The sequence below is a fragment of the Artibeus jamaicensis genome, unplaced genomic scaffold (genome assembly GCF_021234435.1).
Source record: "Artibeus jamaicensis isolate MK-2021 breed Jamaican fruit bat unplaced genomic scaffold, CSHL_Jam_final scaffold_612, whole genome shotgun sequence".
In the NCBI taxonomy this organism is placed as follows: Eukaryota; Metazoa; Chordata; class Mammalia; order Chiroptera; family Phyllostomidae; genus Artibeus; species Artibeus jamaicensis.
Window position 1 is genome coordinate 9816659 of NW_026522049.1, and position 19555 is coordinate 9836213.

Consider the following 19555-nt stretch of genomic DNA (forward strand, 5'->3'; position numbering starts at 1 on the left):
GCTGGAGGCCCCAGGGGTCAGGGGCCTGGCACACAAGACAGTGCCCCCTGTTGGCTGTGTGCGGCTCTGCAGCTGCCCGGAGCTCAGACCTGACAGGCGGCCCGGGGGCTCTGGGGAGGTGGGCACCTCCGCGGCAGAGAGAGGGCCTGCAGGGTGAATTCAGCAGGCTCTGGGGCTCCCACCCCGAGAGGCACCCCAGGAACGCAGGGAAGCCCGAGGCAGGTTCCCACAGTCCATGCCGTGCTCTGAGTCACAATCCCCCGCAGGACAAGTGACCTTCTGGTCTGCGAGAGGACAGACGCCAGCCCGCAGTTCGGACATTATGCAAGAGCTAATTCCGTCTCAATACCCGGGCAAGGAAGGTAGTCTGCAGCTGGGTTTTCCAAGGAGCTGGTCTGGCACAGCACAGAGTGATGGGAAGGCAGTTGGCGACAGGACCAGCTCCCCCCGGTGAGGCTGAAAGGCGGAGTCACGAGAAGCCCGGGAAACCGTGCAAGGGGAGGCCACTCACTTGGACAGGACGTCCAGGGACTGCTGCGTGGCCAGGGACCTCTTGTCCTGCGCTCCGTAGACGAGGGTCTGAATCTGAAGGCACTGTGGAACAGCAGGCGGTCAGCGTGAGGCCGTGAGAGGTGTGTGTGCCTGGGCCCACCGTGCAGGAAGACGAGCCTCCCTGGGCGGGGCGGGGCGGGGGAAGAACGCTTCCTCCAAGGCCCCGGCCAGAACAGACTTCCGTCTCCTCCACGTGGCCGGTGTAACACATGGGGTCTAAAAGTACACCCACCCCAACTTCCCCTTTCACCCCGTTCCCCGCATTTATGACGGCATCCGAGGCCACCCATTTGGAGAGGGATGCCTGCCTGCCTCGGTGTGCGTCCCTTCGCTGTGACATCGCATTTTTACCGGCGTTCTAACAGTGGTCTGAGACAGCTGGGGTCTCCGCTCTCCCTGCCTTAACAGATGGCCTCCCACGGTGAAACCTGGGGAATCCATGCTGCCCTTTGGGTACTGAAGCCTCTTCTCCCTGGCCCCTCACTCTCTAGGGAAGGAGACACTGCTCACCGAGTTATTCGTGGGTTCCCGAGAGGAAGGGAAGGCCATCAAGAGCATTATACAAATTCTCGCTGCCTCCTCTTCCTGACCTTGTGTGCTGACCGCGTTCACTGGGGGCATTAGGTTAGGGGGGAGAGTGGGTTGTGATTGGATAAAGTGACCTTTTGTCAAATAATCAAACCTGGAGGGAGGCGAGCCCCATCCCCTCCTGTGTCTTTGATCCCAATGGAGACTCTTGTCTTCCTGGAATTCATGGATTTTTTTTTTTAAGGCTACTTATCCTCACTAAAGAGATCTGCTCAAAATTCCTGCTGCCCTGAGAAGAGATGCTGAGGTGTGAACTAGGAGAGAAACCTACTTAATCCCTTTTGGTGACAGTGCCCAGGGAGGCCACCCCAGCCACCGGGACAGGAAACCCATTCACTGAGAGAGTGTCCACGAGACACCTTTCTTCAAGAGCAAAACGCCCGTGACCGGCTGTTACCAGGAACTGTCCTACATAGCCATGTATGTTGCTAAGAAACATAAACTGAAGTTTTTCAATGTTCTGCTGCTCTTAGCTAATTTTGTTTTGGCATTTTAAGTGAACTAGGTACTTTGATTCTTTTGTTAAAGATGTAGACGTTGACAAAGTCAGTAAATGTTCATTGAATCTGTTGGGAGCCAGACACTGAGACGTCTGGCTGAGCTAGGGAAAGGACTCCCAGGCCCCGACAGCAGAAGTCCTCCGCCGTGTTGAGGGTCTTCCGTGCGTTCCAGATTCTTCCAAGGAGCTGGTGCACCCCTGTTTGAAACCAGCCCCGAGAGGGGGTTTCTCACTTTCCTTTAAATGGACAAAACCCTGAAATCCCAAGTATCCAGATGAGTTCAGGGAGCCATCTCATTACTCTACGTGGGGGGATTCCCCCCCAAAATGGAGTGTATTTATAAAAAGCTGTGTTTATTCTCACATGTTTAAACTTCAGTCACCCTCAAAGTACTCTCCATTGGATGTAATACACCCATTGAGACTTTTTCCCACTGCTCAAAACAGTTTTCGAACCTGTGTTTTGATGCCTTTTAGTGCTTCCACCGTTGTTTGTTTCACCTCTTGCACATCGGCAAAACGTTTCCCTTTGAGGACTTTTTTCATCCAGGAAAATAAAAAGGTCACTTGGGGTGAGGTGGGGTGAACAGGGAGGGTGGGGCACGGGGATCATGCTGCTTTTGGTCAAAAACTGCCGAACACTCAGCACGGTGTGGGCAGTTGCACTCATAAATCACCCGTCATGAAATGGGCAAACACATTGAAAGAGTCTTCAGAAGAAAACTTCCTGAAGCCAAACACAGCCTCTCACAACGACGCCAGCTGGTGCACTGATCCAGATGGGAAGCTCTGCGGGACAAAACACTAACCTAGTGGGGGGAAGCCTGGACTGCAAGGGGCCTGCCCTCCAGAAGATAATTCAAGTGGTTTGGGGTTTTTGGTTTTTTTTTGGTCTGCCTCATAATTCTCTTTGATTTGATTTGTAGGGGTTGGGAGAAGTCATTTATGTTCTTATGATTCTTTCATTACCAAGGAGGGAGCTTTTTACAAGAAAATGAAAGGCAATACTAGCTTGCAGGCTGTCCCTAAACAGGGGCCACGTCTGTCTTGCTCGCCTTTGTCCCAGGGGCTCACACAGTCCCCAGCACGTAAGTAGATGCAATATTTGCTGAATGAATGAATGATTCAATAATTGAACAGATGGGTCAACTGAGGAATTCTTATATGGCACAGTGGGACTGCAGGGCTTCCGGGACACACACGTCAGCCGTGGAAGCCTCTGGCACGAGGCAGCTCACCACGGTGACTAAGCGCCACCATCATAACCGGGCAAGCTTGCCAGTATGAAGAGCACTGCTCCCCACACGCTGCCCTCTCTCAGGGGCCAGCGTAGCTAAGACACAATCTTAAGAGTGCGATGCAGACTTTAGTTTGGAAAGCCAGGTTTCTAAGGAGCCCCAGAGCCCAGGAAGCTGAGAAGCGGCCACCCGGTCGCTGCCATTCAAGTGGTGGCTGACCTCTGTGTCCCAGAACTCACACCCGTCCCAGTGACAGAGGGGTCGCTCAGTGGCAGCTGTGGGGCGAAGGTCAGCTGACTCAATTTACTCTGGCTTTAGAAAACCACAATAGTTAGGCCTGGCTGGTGTGGCTCAGGGGATTGAGCACCAGCCTGCGAACCAAAGGGTCACCAGTTCGAATCCCAGCCAGGGCACAAGCCTGGGTTGCGGGCCAGGTCCCCAGTAGGGGGTGCTCAAGAGGCAACCACACATTGATGTTTCTCTCCCTCTCTTTCCGCCTTCCCTGCTCTCTAAAAATAAGTAAATAAAACCTTTTAAAGAACCCTTCAATAGTTAAACACCCCAACTCACAAAAAAGCTTATTTTCTGGGTTGTTTTTTTTGGGGGGGAGGGGTGGATCTCTGACAATCAGTGGTCACGTTCCCGGCAGTGCCCCCGCAGATGCAGACAGGGACTGCGGGTGTCTCAGCCCTCCCATCCTCCCTCAGCCCACTCCGGCCTCGAGTCCTGGAATCACATCCTAATTTCTCTGGGGGAATTTCACCCAATGAGAGCAGAGGGAACACGTCCTCTTCGTTAACAGAGGGAGTTCAGCCGGGGCTGCGGCTGAAGAGCCCTCTCTCAGAGGTGAGGCCGCCGGACTCAATCACGGGAAGTCGGGCAAGGCACAATCTTCTCAGTCTCTGCCAAGCTTGTGCGATTATATGTATTTCATCTTTATATGAAACAAAAAGCAAAGCCAGGGAAAGGTACATTAAAAAAAAAAAAAAGAACTAATCACTGTTCTTGATGCGAGCCTACATCCAAGGAGGAGAAATTACCCAGAAACTCAGGAATCAGGCTTCCGTTTCCATTCAGACTCAAGGCTCCTGTTAAGGAAAAGAGACACCAGAACCCCACATCTGTGCCAGTGCGAAATGTCTAGAAAAACACAAACATGCTTTGATGTAATACTAATCTTACAAGGCAGAAGAAATGATTCCTTTAGTAATGGACCCGGGGGATCAAAAGGACAAGCCACAGCACGATTTGTGGGAGAGCATTTTCCTGTGGAGACAGGGTCACGGGTGGGGGCGCTGGCGGTTCCCAAGCCCGCAGGCCCAGCCTCCTCCCGGCTGCAGCTGCATCTCTGCCGTGCGTACACACACCTGCAGCGGACGCTCATCAGCCCCTGCGACACGCCAGCCCCGTGCCTGCGTCGGTGACGGGGCAGAGCACGGGCAGGTGTGGGCCTCGGGCACAGGGTACCTGGGTCAGTGATGGCTGGCGCTCGGGTTGAGACCCCCAGGATGGGGCATTGGGGGAGGTGGTGGTGGTGCTGGGGTCCCGGGCAGAGGCTCAGCTTGCATCTCTCTCTCCCCCACACGCACACACCCCTGTAGCTCCCTTACTGGGAGGGCTGCTCACTGGGAGCCCTGAGCCCTGCTACTCAGGACGGCTGGAAGGCTCCCATGAGATTAACAGTGTTGCAGTGCAAACAGAGGGGGACACGGGACTAGGAGGGGACATGGGGGGTGAGCAGGACGGGGTGGGCGGCCCAGGCACTGCCCCTCGCTGAGTGTCTACACAGCGCCGCTCCCTCACTCCTCACCTCCGGGTTGCCAAGGGCCGAGGGCTTGCTATCCTTATTTACATCCCCCGACTCCCACACAACTTGGCTCCATGCCCTGGCCACTCTCTTGGAGCAAGCCACGGCCATCTTTCTCCAGAGGAGCTGCGACACACGTTCTGAGAGCACACCTGTCAGCAGGGCTCGCTGCGGACAGGAGTCCAGCCGCGGGCCCACACAGAAGTGAAGGCTGTGCCTGAAAGTGTGCAGCCTGCCCCGGGTTTCAAAGCTGGATCTGCTTGTGTCTGAGGCAGACAGAGGGAGAGACGCAGGTCAGAGCCGCTTATGGCTAAGCCTCCGAGCTGCCTTTTTCTGGCACATTGCCCTGGTTACCTGGAGCCTGGCCACGGCGCTCGGCCCTTCCAGAGTCGGTGCAGTCCATACCCACCGTCGGCTTGTTTAAGGTCACCCTGAATTTATGTGGCTGAGTTCTGCCTTTGCCCCCACCCCTGGCCACCCTTCCATAAACTCACGGTTCTCCTGCCTGCAGGGAGGCGCTGATGGATCTCCAGCCTTGGGCCAGGACGGGCTGTCCCGGTCCCAGCCCAGGGTTCTGCCTGCTCCGGACCTCCGTGCTAATGTGGAAACTAGTCAGGCCTTGCCACAGGAAGAGCCGTGATGCAGGGCCCTGTGGACGGGTGGTCTGTGTGCACTGCCCGTCTGTGCTCTCTAGGGGGCAGCAAAGGTGGAAGGTGCAGGGCCTGGGCTGTATACCTACCTGCAGAGCCCCAGGAGATCAACCCTTCCTGGCAGGCTGTGGCCCAGGGCCCCGGAATTCTCATTTCCACCCCGCCTGTGGCACGCAAGGGACGATCCCTGGCTCCCCACCGGAGGTTACAAATGGCGGTGACCTTGATCCCTTTACCCTCAGCTCCCATGCTCACACAACAACTGACCGACAAAGCTCTGCTAACGAGAGCGGACACACGTTTCTCAACTCGAGAACGGGGTTAAACCACAAGGACCGGGTAAAGCAGGGTCAAGGACAAATGAGACTCCACATGGAAACCTGGGGGCCGACACGGGGCTCTGTGGGGACCCCAAACCCGCCTAGACCCCCGTATCCAGGCCCCGAGGAAAACACCACATCCCCCCAAGGGAAGGGACAAGTGATGTGGCCGCCGATGGAACGGCAGGGCACGCGCTGTGCGCGACACACACAGAGGCCTGTCGGAGGGCTTGGAGGAAAGGCTGGCATTTGGCAAACTGATGTGTTTTCGAGGATCCTGTCTTAACATGTGACAGACATATAAGAAGCTTCCGGGGATGGCTTTGTCACCTGTAATCTATGAATAAAAACCACTTTCCACCTCCCTTCTTCAAAGGATGCTTTATAGGGGGCTTTGGATGTCTTGGAGAAAGGGGTCGCAAAAAATTCTGTGAATTCTTTCACGGAAGTGCTCACAGCTGTAAAGTAGTCAGGAAGCGGACAGAACCCCGGGGATGACGGCCCTTAACAGGCAGGCCAGGCTAAGAGGGGACTCGGGCCTGACCTCACAGGTCACTGGGGCCAGGACCCGTTCTGAGAGGCCGCTGACCGAGCAGATGGCCTTCAGGGATTCTCTTTTGCAGCCCTTCACCTGGATGGACATGCTGGCCGGGACGCCCACCCCAGAATCAAACCGGGTCTCTCTGTTGCCAAAGCATGTGGACTTCTGCTGTGGAAATTTCCATCTGGAGAGCACGGAATTCTCCACGTCCCTGCTCCTGCCCCTGGCACACGCCTCCAGAAGGCAGATCAATAACTCGGTTTTCCTCTCAGTAATTCAATCCCGCTGTCTGCTTTGCGTCTCAGGCCTTCCTGATTTTCCTGCCCGGGGACCAGGCCCCCGCCCTGTGGCACAACAGGCCACACACACCTGGAAAGGCCTGCGCTCGGTGGGTGGTTCCTAAGCTGGAGCTGAAAGAGTTGGGGGCTGAAGCTGCTGTGATCAAAACAAGAGGAAGACTGGGCCGGGAGCTTGCCAAAGCAGCGGCCGGCTCCATGGAGCTCACGGCTAAATATGGCATTTAAGAATGTCCAGTTCCGCAGCCGACGGGAAAGGCCTGCTTCTGGCCCATGTGCGCCCCGGTGTCCAGGGAGCGGCCAGCCCTGCCTCCTATGGGCACCCGTGGAGGACTGGAAACGAGGTCTGCGTGTACCGCAGTGCACGCCACCCACGGGGACACAAGTTCAACCCTTTCTCTCGGATTCTGGCACAAGGCCAGAGAGCTTTAAAATGCCAAAGTCATTATTTTCAGACTAATGGGTAATGAGGCCAGATTAAAGGGGGGAAATGCTACCAGCTTCCACTGAGGTTTTTAGAGGTGATGAAACCTGAGTCTCTTGAAACAGAGCTGATTTTCAGCCCTGAGGGTGGGCACGGGCCAGCACGGTGACTCTTAAGCTTCCCCCAGGAGCACAATGCAGACTCCTGGGCCCTGGCCCCGGGCCCCAGGCTCTGCTTCAGAAGGAGACCCTGAAGCAGGGGGTTTAAGACCCAGGCTTCTTGAACTACTGGTATAAAGGAAAAAGGTGGGCTTTTTTATTTTTTTGGAGTAATCAGCCCATAGACAATTTCCTTGCTTAACTCCTAGAGGCCCCTTGCCAGTAAAACGAAGCTAGTAAGGTCTGGCCTGCCGGACTACTGTGGGGATCGAGAGGGATGTATAAGCTGCCCTTGGCAGCAGCGAGCCTGGCCCTAAGCACATGGTTGGTCGAGGAACCTGCCCGGCCTGGCCAGAGCCAGCAGGGCCCACTGAAGGTCTGGGTGGCCCTGCTCACGTTTCTTGTGTGTCTCCTGCCATCTGCTGCCTCCCCCCGTTTCCCGGGGCCCCTTTCCTGCCTGGCCTTGCGTGGCTAGGCTGGACCTTCAGAAGAGCTTCTCCCTGTTTCACCCCCACACCTCGGGGGAGGAACGAGCAAGGGGAAGGAAAGTGGAGAGGCCCACGGGCCGGGAAAGCTCTGTCCTCTCCTCCCTCCTGTGTCCACCTGCCCTCTGTGCCTGGCAGGGCCTGGCGCTGATCTAAGCAGCCCCACGCGAGCGCCTTGTCCCACCGCAGAACACCCGCAGGACTGCCAGAGGGTGCGTGTTGTCTCCATTTTACAGATGAGAAAACTGAGGCCTCTTGGTCCAGTTCTTGGGCCACTCCAGCACATTTTCAACACCACCCTCAGAGGGATTAAAAAAACTATAGGCCTGCTATGCAGGCACCATGTGCCAACAGACCAAAATCAAGGTTCCTATGTGGGTACTTAGGTAATGAGAAACAAAATGTTCCACAAAGTTTATCGGTGAAATTCAGAATATAATAATGAGCAACGTCTTTCATAATCTGGTTCTAAGGAGAATGGATTTTTGGGGGGAGGGAATAACACTTCCGTTGGGGTTCAGAGTCAGCGTTCCCCATCATCAGCTCAGTGTATACCATCTGTAGGACTGCAGACTGTGTGATCACCCGTAAGAAGCACTGTAAACTCGTGGGCCATATGAAAATAGGCCTTGGCCTGCTGAGGCTGCCATTGGGGACCACTGCCTGCAGGGTCGAGTCTCAGCCCCTTAACCTGCACGCTTGGCTGCAGAGCCTGGCTCCCTGACAGCTTCTTAAAAGGGTTTCACTCTCCAGCCCCCCCCTGCCCCACCGCCACTCCCCGCCACCCGTCCCAGCCTGGGAACTCCTGCCTCTCCCAGGCCATACTCTTTCCAGGGCTGTGCATTAAATACCTTCCCTGAACCCCTGTGCCCCCACCCAGCGAACAGTGCGAGAAATCCAAATATAAACTAAGGTATAATAAGGGGAAAACAACCATTATAAAAAGTCATGAGAATGTTTTGCAAATCTCTATGCCAATCAATCTGAATATGTAAATGAAAAGTTACCTGGAAAAAGACAGGTCACCAAAATGACCCCACTAGAGATAAAAAGCATCAACAAACCAATCTTTCTGCAGAATAGAGAAAATTGTCAGTCAAGTTCCCCATAAAAGAAGTACTAGCCCTAAAGAGTTTCACAGGAAGTACAAACCTATAAAGACTAGAAAGTTTTAACGCTGCACGAATTCCTTCAGCACACAGGAATTAAAGGTGAACTTCCAAATTACCTTTGTGAAGCAAATATTGATAAACAAATATAAATATGGGTTTGAAGATTTTAAAATAAATATTCAAAACATAATCAACCTCATATTAAGAAAATAATTCAATAAGAAGACCAAGGGCATCTATTCCAGGAATGTGAGGTTGATTTCAGACCACAATAAAATGCACTATATTAAGTGATCTAAGAAGAATGATTGGATTACCTTCACCAATGCCTGAAAAACATTTAATAAAATCCAACACATTTCTAATTAAAAAAAAAAAAAAACTTGTGAGAATAGAATGGTTGCTTCCTTAACATGATAAAATATATAAACCTTAGTCCTAAAGCCAGCATCTACTAAATGAAGAATCCAAGGAGATATTTCCATTAAGACCAGGAACAAGACAATGATGCCCACTATCTCCACTACTATTTATTATTGTACTGGCGGTATGAGCCAGTGCAATTAGGCAAGAAAAATCAATCAGAGTCATAACAGTTGAAAAACAAGAAGTAAAACTATTTGCAGATGATACAATAGAATGCCTGGTGAACCTGAATGAATCAATTCTCAAATCAATTCAGGCAAGAAAAGAAATAAGTAAGCTTGCAGAATACAAAATTAATATAGAGAAACCAAAGTCTTCACACACAATAAAATAACCAGATAAAAGTTATAATAGTGGATAAAACTCCATGTACAATAATACTAAAGAAGATGAAATGCCTAGAAATCAACCTAACAAGAAATGTGCAAAACTTATAAAATGTACACTTTAAAATGTGCCTAACTGATACAAAAGTAAACACCAACGAGTAGAAAGAAATTCCTGTTCCTGAGTAAAATGACTCGCCATGTGATAAAGACGTCCGTTCTCCTGAAGTTCATTTATAAATAACACAGACCTCCTAAAAACACCACCGAACTTTTTATGCAGTCGGACGAGGGGACACTAAAATTCAGGTGGAAGAGAAACATGCTCGAATACCTACAAAGCCTGATATTCTAGGAGGAGAAAACCCAAGAGCTGTGTCTAGTCCTATCAGATTGAACCCTGAAATCTCTACACTGAAAACAACGAGGAACAGGCATTTGAAAAAACAGAGAACAGTGGAATGGAAGAGAAAGCAGAAATGGACTCAAGGACACATAGAAATGCAGTATATGATAAAGGTGTTATCTCCCAACTGGGTGGCCATTAAAAAAAAAAAAAGATAATGTTAGATCCATACCTCACAACGACCACACATATAAACTCCAAATTAAAACAGAAATAAATATATCAGTGCTGTATAAGGGTATATCAAGAGAATAATTAAAAAGATGGATAAATAACACTACATGAAAATTAAAAATATATTTGCATGGCAAAAAATAATTGATAATTCATTTCAAAATATATGTGTATAAGAGGATTACTAATGCTTTTACCAAAAAAAGTGTTAGTTTAAATCAACTACGAAAGTGAAGTCATCTTATGTAAATAAACTCTTTATTAAGGACCATTGATTTTATTTATTTTTTCAATCCTCACCCAAGGATACGTTCACTAATTTTAGAGAGAGGGGAAGGGAGACAGAGAGAGAAACATCGATTGGCTGCCTCCCACATGTACCCTGACAGGGGATTGAACCCATAACCAAGGTACGTGCCCTGACTGGGAATCAAACCCACAACCTTTTGGTGTACAGGATGATGCTCCAAACCACTGAGCCCTCCGGCCAGGGCTTAAAATGCTCCACTTATAAAGAGCACAAAGGAGGGAGGAAGGCGACCCGCGGGACGGAGGGAGAGAGGCCTTTCCTCCGCAGTGGTGCCGCTCCAGCCTTACCTTGCTCAGTTTCCTGTGGGCCCCGCCGAGGTTCCCCTGTGCCAGGTCGGCCTCGCCCAGGAGCCGGTACGTCTCTGCCACCTCGAGACTGAGCTCGCCGAACACCCCGACTTTGGCCTCCAGGGACTCTCTCAGGATCGAGGTTGCTCTCTGCGACAGGAACAGAAAGCTCTCTGGTGACAGAAGGTCCAAGGCTGATGAAGGTCAAGTCCTCTCAAGAAAGTGACGTGGCTCACGGGCATTTTCCCTTCTGAGGACAGTGGGTTTGGGTTGACTGTCTCATGAGCTGAGCCTCCTTTCCTGTGGTTAAATGGGAGGCGGGGGTGATCCCCAGGGAGTGGGGGGAGGGGGGAGGTAGGAAGAGAGAACGCATAAAGACACATGGGGAAGAGCCACTCCGGGGATGGGAAGAACCCATCTTAGCTGAATAGCAAGAAGAAAAAGCTGCGTGGATGTGTCCTTTGGGTGACAAGAGCTGTGCTAAAGAGCTGACACGTGTGGCCTCACTTAATTCTCACGGCCTCCTCCAGGCAGGACAGTTGCGACCCTCATTTGACAGAGGAGGAAACTGAGGCACAGCACTGCGGAGAAACTAGCCCACAGTCGGGCAGCTCGTTGGTGGCACAGACAGGATCTGAGTTGGCCAGGGACTTTCATCCTTTCTGGTGGCAGGCGGGGTGTCCTGCCTCTGGGCACCGCGACATCCTCGCCTTGGTGAGAACTACCATTTCCTGGTGACCTTCTCGTTTACAGAACGCCCCAAACACACTGCAGGGCTTTTTATTTCTCATAAGCCACCGTGTATGAGACCGAAAGCAAACATTCCAACATGCTAAAGAATTAAATATAGTTGACATTTTGTTTGGGCTTTCTGATTTATTTATACCAACAGGGAACAAAAAACATGAGTTGGTCAGAAACCAGTATCTTTCAATAGTAATGCCTTTGGTCAGACACGAAAACACAGAGGGAAAACTCTCTCTGTGGACATCCCACATTCCTCCTGAAGTTCTTCTAGGATCGGCCGCAAGGCGAGATGGCAGCTGCGGAACGGGACACTGAGTTTCAGGGCGAGCGCGAGCAGGGGCAGGGGCAGGGCCACGCCAGCTTGAACGCGTCCTGAAAGCCTTTCCAGACAGAAGAAGCTCACAGGGCCTCACTCCTGTGTTGGCAGTAATATGACAAGGTGTTTGGGGAACCACAGCAAAGGCGCCGATGGGGCAGAAAAATTTCACAGGTGGAAAGAGGGTCCCCCGGAAGGGACAGGGACACTGCGTCAATCAGGAACGTGTGACCCACCTCAGTGCATGGGGGGACTTGGCTGATGCCAAAGCCTGTCACAGGCAGGGACATCTGTGAGCAAGGACTTAGTGCGGTGCAGGGCTGGGAAGTGGCTGCCAGGATGCAGGAGGGCACAGCCCGACTGTATTTCCTACATGAAGTTTTCCGTGCCATCGTCGGCCTGACCGGGGGAACCTGAGTGGCAAGTTGCGGTGGCAGTAGCAGAGATGCCACAGGGGCTGCGAGGACCGACTGAGTCAGCCTTGAGGAGTTGGGAAGGGTGAATGGAGAGGGGAGTACAAAGCGGGCGTGGGAAACAAGGGTGGGTGTGTGATGGGAGGAGCCCGTGGCGGGTTCAAGGCCAGTGAGCGGACCTATCTGGCTGAAGCTGAGAAAGTAGGAAGAGGAGCCAGGAGAGATGAGGCGGAGTCACAGGCTGGCCTGGTAGGAGGGCCTCCGGGCCAGGCCGAGGGGCTCAGAGAAGGTTCTGGAGCAGGCAAGAGGCATAACTAGAAGACAAACCCAAGAGGGACCCTCACTTAAATTTTACCTTATGCCACATTTTCCTCCCACAAGATCACCTCCCTGTTGGCGCAGGGATCTAGCCCAGGTGCAGGCTGGGGGGTTGATGGTCCAGCCCTCCTCGGGCCATGGCAGCCGGAACCCACAGTGAGCGGGTCAATGGGGAGAGGGTGAAAGAAGAGTAGGGTGCTGCACCAAGGGTGAGAACCAGCAAAGTTGCCACGTTTGGTGGGCACAGGGGTAGGGAGGGCCACGCTCCAGCCTGTGTCCTGCTCCATAAGTAACACACCTGGGCATGAGCTGTTTCCCAGCCAGAGCCCCGGGCTGCAATAAGCAGGGCCTTGGGATCCCTCTGTGGGTGGGCAGGGTGACTACATTCTCGCAAACAACTGAGCAAGGGCCTGACAGTGGCCACGTGGCCTTATTTCCCCACATCCCGGGGGCCAGTTGTGTGCCGTGCACATAGTAGATGCCTGCTGGATGCTTGCAGAAGGAAGGAGTTGAGTGGCCCTCTGGATACCAACTGGGCTGCGCATGTAAAAACAACTAGTCAGCTGCAGTCCAGACTCACCTCATCTTGACCACTGACTTGGAGAAAATGGCAATATTCATCTTGAATGGAGAGAAACTTGGCTTTCGCCGTCCCCTCGGCACCCTTCAGCTTGTCTAGGCTCTTCTGGAAGTGCTTCTCCGCCACACCTGCAGAAAGAGCATCGTAGCAACAACCGGGAAAACTGCTGGCCAATTTGAAATGGGAACGGAATACATGTGCCTTTCATGGCACGGAACTATTAGAAAATAACAAGCATTTGAATAAAGGAACCCAGTTAAGGAAACTGTCTTTCTCCCATTAAGCTGCCTGTTTCATCGGAAAAGATTTAGGTCTCAGAAGGATACGGCCGTGTGCTTTCCACATACCCCAGCTCTCTCAGTGATGCAGGAAAGCAAACTATCCCCCCGGACTGACGATGTCGGTAAGTTTCCAGGCTCATTAAGGAACCCCCTCTCTTTGAATGGTGGTCTGTCCACGGCCAGACCAACAGATGGGTTTATAGAGCATCACTCCAAATTTTCTCTTGACAAGAGAAAATTCCACTGCATGGAAAATAATATCCTGCCCTGGCTGGTGTGACTCAGTGGATTGAGCACCAGCCTGTGAACCAAAGAGTCACTGGTTCAGTCCCCAGTCAGGGCACATGCCTGGGTTGCAGGCCCCGTCCCCAGTAGGAGGCACACAAGAGGCAACCACACAATGATGTTTCTCTCTCTTTCTTTCTCCCTCCCTTCCCCTCTCTAGAGATAAATAAATGAAATCTTAAAAAAATAGAAAAGTATTGCATCCCTTTTACCCACAGCTGACTCATGGGGGATGACGTCCCAGATTTACTGCTCAAACTAAGCATTAACTTCGATTAATCTGATGACAGCTGACGTGACCATGATGTGGCATTTATTGTGTTGGCTCTCAAACCGTGACAGACATCCGCATTCCATGTCTCGAAATTAATGCGGATATTCAGGAGTGGAGTACTCTTCATATGTTCGTTTTCTGTCTAATTGGAAGTGAACCAGATAAGGGAGCCAAGCCCTTCTCTCCTGGCAAGGATCTTTCCGAGTCTCAGCCTCGTTTCCCCCCACAGGCGAGCCTTTTCTATAAATACCTGCAGCCGTGAAGGGTGCAAGAAGGAGCAGGGGTGGAACGGGCGGGGACTGACTTTCGGACCCTGGGTTTTGGCAGAAGCAGTGGTGTTGAGGTCAGAGACGGGCTGCCCAGAGGGATGGGGTACATTTCCCTCCCCTTTCTGGGTAAGAGCGCGATCTCTCAGACCCAGGTGGACACAGCCGCTCTTGACACCTTTCCACCCCTTGTCAATTTCTCCCACCCGAGTGGTCACATGCTGACCAGCTGCCCCCCAAAAGCACCCCCACTGAAGCGAGTCCCCTAAACCTGATTGCTGCCTGCTCCTTTCCCTCAGTGGAGCTGATCTCACGGGGATGCTGGGAGAAAGGAAGCTGTTCTGCCTAATTCAGACTAGTGTGTAAATGGGTTATAGCCTCTGACTCAGGAAGACCAATTCGCATTTCCCAGAGAGGGTGCTTGTCAGCACAGATGGATCTCTGGAAGAAAGGCAGCCAGGGAGGAAGGAAGGGAGGGGAGGGAGAAAGGAATTTATTAAACTGAAGGCAGCATGACTACTGAGGTGAGAGGAAGCTAGGCGTTCTGGTGGGAGGTAGGGAATTCCCGGCCCTGCCTGGGAATCTGCCCTCTGGGGTCAGCCTGCTTCCGTCCTCCACACTGGAGTCCCCAGCATTTCTAAAGGTCCAGGGTTTTCCCATTTCTGTCCCGGGAAGGTCTCTGGTCAGAGGGAGGCAGGACCGGACGGGGGAAGGGGGGGTTGTAGTTCTCGGACATCTGTCACCACAGGCAGCTCGAGCACACACCAGGACCCTCGTCCCTCAGAACTAAAGCCCAGAAGCAGAGGAAGGTCTGGGGCGCCCGCTGTGGGCACCTCCCCTGTCCGCCAGCATGAAACCGCTGTCATCTCCCCCCTGACCGAGACCCTGATCGACTTCTCTCACCCCTCCAGAGCCCCAGGTTAACTTCCTGAACTCTGAGCCACAGGACTGGCCTCGGAGGGGACAGAAAATCGGCCCAGCTAAGGATAAGCAATTTGTTCTCCTGGGAGTGGGGGGGGGTGCATCCATCTGGGACACGGGACAGCAGGATTTCCAGAGGGAGAGGAGGTCCCATGAGATGCCACTCCCCAGCCTGCACCTTGTGCTTGCACACGAGGCCATCCCTATCTTTAAAAACCTCTTCTAGAATCCTCTGCAACCTGATGCCCTGGGCGGAGGGTGAGGTCATTTTCTAAAGCAGAGCTGCATGACTGAGCTTATCCATCTGAGCCCTGGGGGCACAGGGCAAGGCCTCGAATCTGCCATTTTCACAGCAACAGAAAGGTCGGAAATGCAGGAGGAAGTGTGGCTTGGTAGGCAGGGTGGCCGAAGGTCCCCTCAGGGCCCCGGGGACTCAGTTCCACCTGCAAGCTCCCGAGAAATGCTCCCTTCACAGAGCAAGGGGAATACAGGGTCGACGTGGCCCTCCGGGGGTCAGGGCACTTTTAATTAAAATAAATCCCAGGAACACTGGGCTCATTGGCTGGAAGCCGCCTCTCCCAGGCCAGCGCTGGAACAGGGAGGACCGCTTTCATTAAGAGAGAGGCCTGCGTGGACGGGGTGACAACGATCTTTTGTGACAGTGTTGAGAAATAGTGTGTACTCTGCACTAACTGCGAAAGCATGACGGACCCCAGGGAATTCTTTGAAAATGGAAAGTCTTAAAGCCTCACTTGGCATCCACCCAGCCCATGAAGGGACTGAGCCCATGTGCAGCCTGCTGGGGGCTGGCCTGAGGGAACCCGCCGGGCTGGGGTGGGGGCAGCCTGAGGACAAAGGCCAGGACGGGCAGCCCTGTGGTCCCGGGAAGTCTAGGGCTCTTTCTTCTGGCCTCGACCCCACTCACCACCAGGAAGCGATCAGGGCCAGGCCAGACCCCGCCACCCCTTGGGGCCGCCCAGGGAGTGGCCAGGTGTCCAGCAGCCTGTTGTCCCGGTTCCTCATCTTGGGGAAGCATATCCGTTTTCCACAAGCCGCCCTAAAACCCTCTTTGAAGCCACGTCAGGGGTGTAAACAGCAGGCTTTTCTGAGCAGTTCTGAACACAGCGCACAAGCCAGCACCAAACTGAAACACTGGAGCCTCACCCAGGGGTTTCGGGGCGCGCACGCCCTTGGCCCCTCCCCGGGGGAAGACTGAAGCCACAGACCTGGTTCTGACACAGAGATGCAAGCAGAGCCCGACAGGGTTTCGGCTCTGCCCCAGGATGTCCGTCTGGGAGGAGAGACCAACAGCACAGACTCACGGTGAAGAAGAGGCCACACCCCCCTTCTTTGCTGGCCCCAAGAGCTGCCCACCCCTGCAGTCACACCTTCCTGTCCTCCGGGGCTTCCGGGCGCCCTGGACCCCTGGTGACAGGACTCCTGGGGCATCGGCCACCCAGTGAGCAGGGAGTGGGCTGGGCAGGGCCCAGCGTGGGGCAAGCTGACAAGGCAGGTCCAGGAGGAAGAGTTAAGAAAAGGGAGGGCTCTGTAAGGTGAGAAAGAGGAGCTCAATGGAGATACAGAGTTTAGCGTGAGACACATAGCTCCTGTCTACAGTGCAAAATGAGGGGAGGGCTGGTTCCGGTGGGGGCCAGTGGGGAGATGAGCGTATTTCTGCACAGGGAATTACATCTCAAGAATGCACCCCACGCTCCCAAGTCTGGTCCATACACCCAGGGGTCCCGCCCTGTGCCCCCAAGGCTCGGAGGGGACACAGGCTGTTCCATTTTGATGCCTCTGGATGCTGAGGAGCTTCCCAGGCCACAGGGGCCCAGGCCGAGGATGGGGCTGCTTCCAAACAAGGCCGCCTGGGCTCAGCACACTGTGCCTCTCCAGGGTTTACACTGAGATGTGCTTGGCTCCAGCCCAGTCCATCTCAATAATATCCTTTACGAGAAGAGTTGTAAACCCACGGCCAGTGCCCTGAGCACTGAGCAGGGCTGGGCGGGCTGTGGATACCAAGTTTGTCTATGGCTGCTCCGGGGGGGCCGGCCTGGCCCAGGTTAGGGACATTCCCGGAGCCCGAATCAGGAGTCCTTATGCAATCAGCCTCCTCCGTGACTTCTAGGGCAGTTTTGTCTGCGTGAGGAATGCGGGGTGGGGGTGGGGGCCTCGCAGCAAAGGGAGCAGCTCCAGTGAGAAGCCTGAAACACGCAGGCTTCTTAGCAGTGACTTTTTTTTTTTTAATCAGAGGGCAATACCTTCCATGGGCATGCAGCAGCCCGGCCATGGAGACTCCCCAGATGAGAATTTTTTTTTCTCATTAATTATTCTTTAAAAACAAAACAGAAAACTGTACTCAGCACAGGCAGGTGAGGCCCAGAGCAGGGCTGAGATTCCACACACAGGAGTTTCCTTGGCACCCGGTGGAGCCCACGGGATCTGACCACCCTCATCACGTCAGGCTCCGTGGGTACAGGCCCAGCCCTCACATTTGTTCTGTCTCACTCCGAGCCCGGAACGTATCTCAGTTAGTTACCACCGATTATGAACCGATTTCACAAAGAAATCCAGATTTCCACTTTCTCTTGAAAAAGCAGATGATCTGCAGACCTAATGAGCCTGTCGTCCACATGACAGCGATGGGCTAGAGCTGAGTAACAGCTGCTCGCTTTGGACAGGGTACAGGTTTCTCCAGTTTGCCACAGCCCTCACCACTCCCTATCGTCTCTCTCACTGGATAGCCAACAGGTACCTGCCACGTGGAAGTATGCTTGCTGCTGCTATTGCTTCTTCTGTTTTTCTTAATTTTTTAAGAGTATTTATTTACTATATTTTTTAGAGAGGGAAAGGGAGAAGGAAAGAGAGGGAAAGAAACATCAGTGCGTGGTTGCCTCTTGCGTGCCCCCCACTGGGGACCTGGCCTGCAACCCAGGCATGTGCCCTGACTGGGAATCAAAACAGCGACCCTCTGGTTCACAGGCCAGCACTCAACAACCGAGCCACACCAGCTGGGGCTACTGCTTCTAATAACCACCCGCTTCACTCACACTGCTTAGCTGGTTCCTACAGACATTTAGATTTGTGACTCCAGCTATTCCAGGGGTTTCCATCAAACGTGCATTTGCATTTCAAATGCCTTGTAGCAGCCGTGGAGTGGAAGGCTTTCCCCCCTATTAAAGGAATTTTAGGCACCATTAAGCTGCTCAAAATGTTGGCTCCTTAAGAGGCTCCGAAATAGACTGTTATGTAAGGTGCGTCCTAAGGTGTGAGGAGCAGAAAGGCCTCTGGCCTTCTCTCCCATCTGCAGACGGGCTTCTCTAGCCCTGAGAGCTGCTCTAAGCTCCAGGAGACCAGAAGGAGGGATCTATAACAAGGACAGGAGACACAGGTAAACCCGAATCCCTGTGCCAGCCCCGCCCCGGACGGAGCCCCAGCCCGGCCCACAGACCCACAGAGCAGGCGGCTCACGGAGGCCTCTGCTCCCCGTCCCCGTCCCTCACCAGCCTCCTCCTCATCTGAGCTCCACTCCTGCTTTCCGAGCCCAGCCCCAGACCATCCTGAAACTGATGTTGGGCTTGCTGGCTCCTTGGCCCTTATTTTCCTATTCTACAATTCCCTTTATCTGACATCTTGGAATACACCCCTAAGTCCTCTTTGTGCATTGTACTCTGTTCCTGCATATTCTGACCGAAAAACCAAGTCACTGGAACGTGCGTCCTCCATCAACAGAGGCGTGTGGTATGGCCTGGTCCCAGGGTGGGGGGGTGAAGAATTCCCGAAGCTCGCCGCGCTGCCCTTTATGTGCAGCTAAGAAAATCCCTGTGAGTCACAACAGGCAGCTTCCTTTGGGAGTCCCGAAACCGCGCCAGGCCGTCCTAACTGGGAGCTCAGCGCTGTGAGGGACTGGACACGGGTTCCGGTGGGCCACACCTGCCGCCACAGCAGCTGCAGAGCCACCTTTAAAAACAGACACCGGTGAAAGAGGAGACGTCCCTGTGGGTGCAGCACGGGTTCTCTGGGGCTTGTAAAAGCTGTGTTTAGGTGGAGATCGACTGTATTTGAAAGTCAAAGACCAGAGGAAGGCTGAGCGGGCACAGAGACCTGAGGGACACGCTACGGATGGCTGGATAAAGCCACAAGGGCTTTCCAAGGGCCTGTGTCCCAGCTCTGCCCAGGAAGGTGGGCTCTCACCGTGGTGCTCCGGCCTCCCAGAAGCCACGGCAGCGCGGGCGACCCAGTGCGCGGACACCGCAGCCTCCTCTTCAGACGGCTCCGCGTTCAGGACGATGAGATGTGCCTGCCGCACGGGAAGAAGAAACACACCTGTTTACCTGCATGGCAGCAGCCTCAGGGGCCTCGCTGTTCTTGCAGCGAGAAGCAGAATGCCAAGGAACGTTCTAGCAAGTGACTCATGCGGAAGCACAGTCCCCTCGTGGGTGACATGGGCTTTAAAAGCATTGTCCAGTGGGAGAGAGGGAGGAAGCACAGGGCAGGGCCCATCGCTAAGTAAACCATTTAGAAGCGTGTGCTCCTGTGGGGGCAGCGCCGGCAG

General features: G+C 53.5%; 1 protein-coding gene across 5 annotated transcripts in view; it reads right to left on the reverse strand.

Annotated features, from left to right (window-relative positions):
• Positions 1-19555, reverse strand: part of TTC23 (tetratricopeptide repeat domain 23) — a 46639-nt gene that overhangs the window by 740 nt on the left and 26344 nt on the right. For 2 of the 5 annotated variants that reach the window (XM_053658889.1, XM_053658890.1), the window contains exons 7-9: positions 19195-19300; positions 12974-13101; positions 11138-11642 (exon numbers count right to left, since the gene is read on the reverse strand). In XM_053658889.1, coding sequence (XP_053514864.1) covers positions 11253-11642; positions 12974-13101; positions 19195-19300 — 624 coding nt within the window. In that variant the 3' untranslated portion in view covers positions 11138-11252. The other 3 variants (XM_037145940.2, XM_053658891.1, XM_053658894.1) reach the window with 3 other exon arrangements.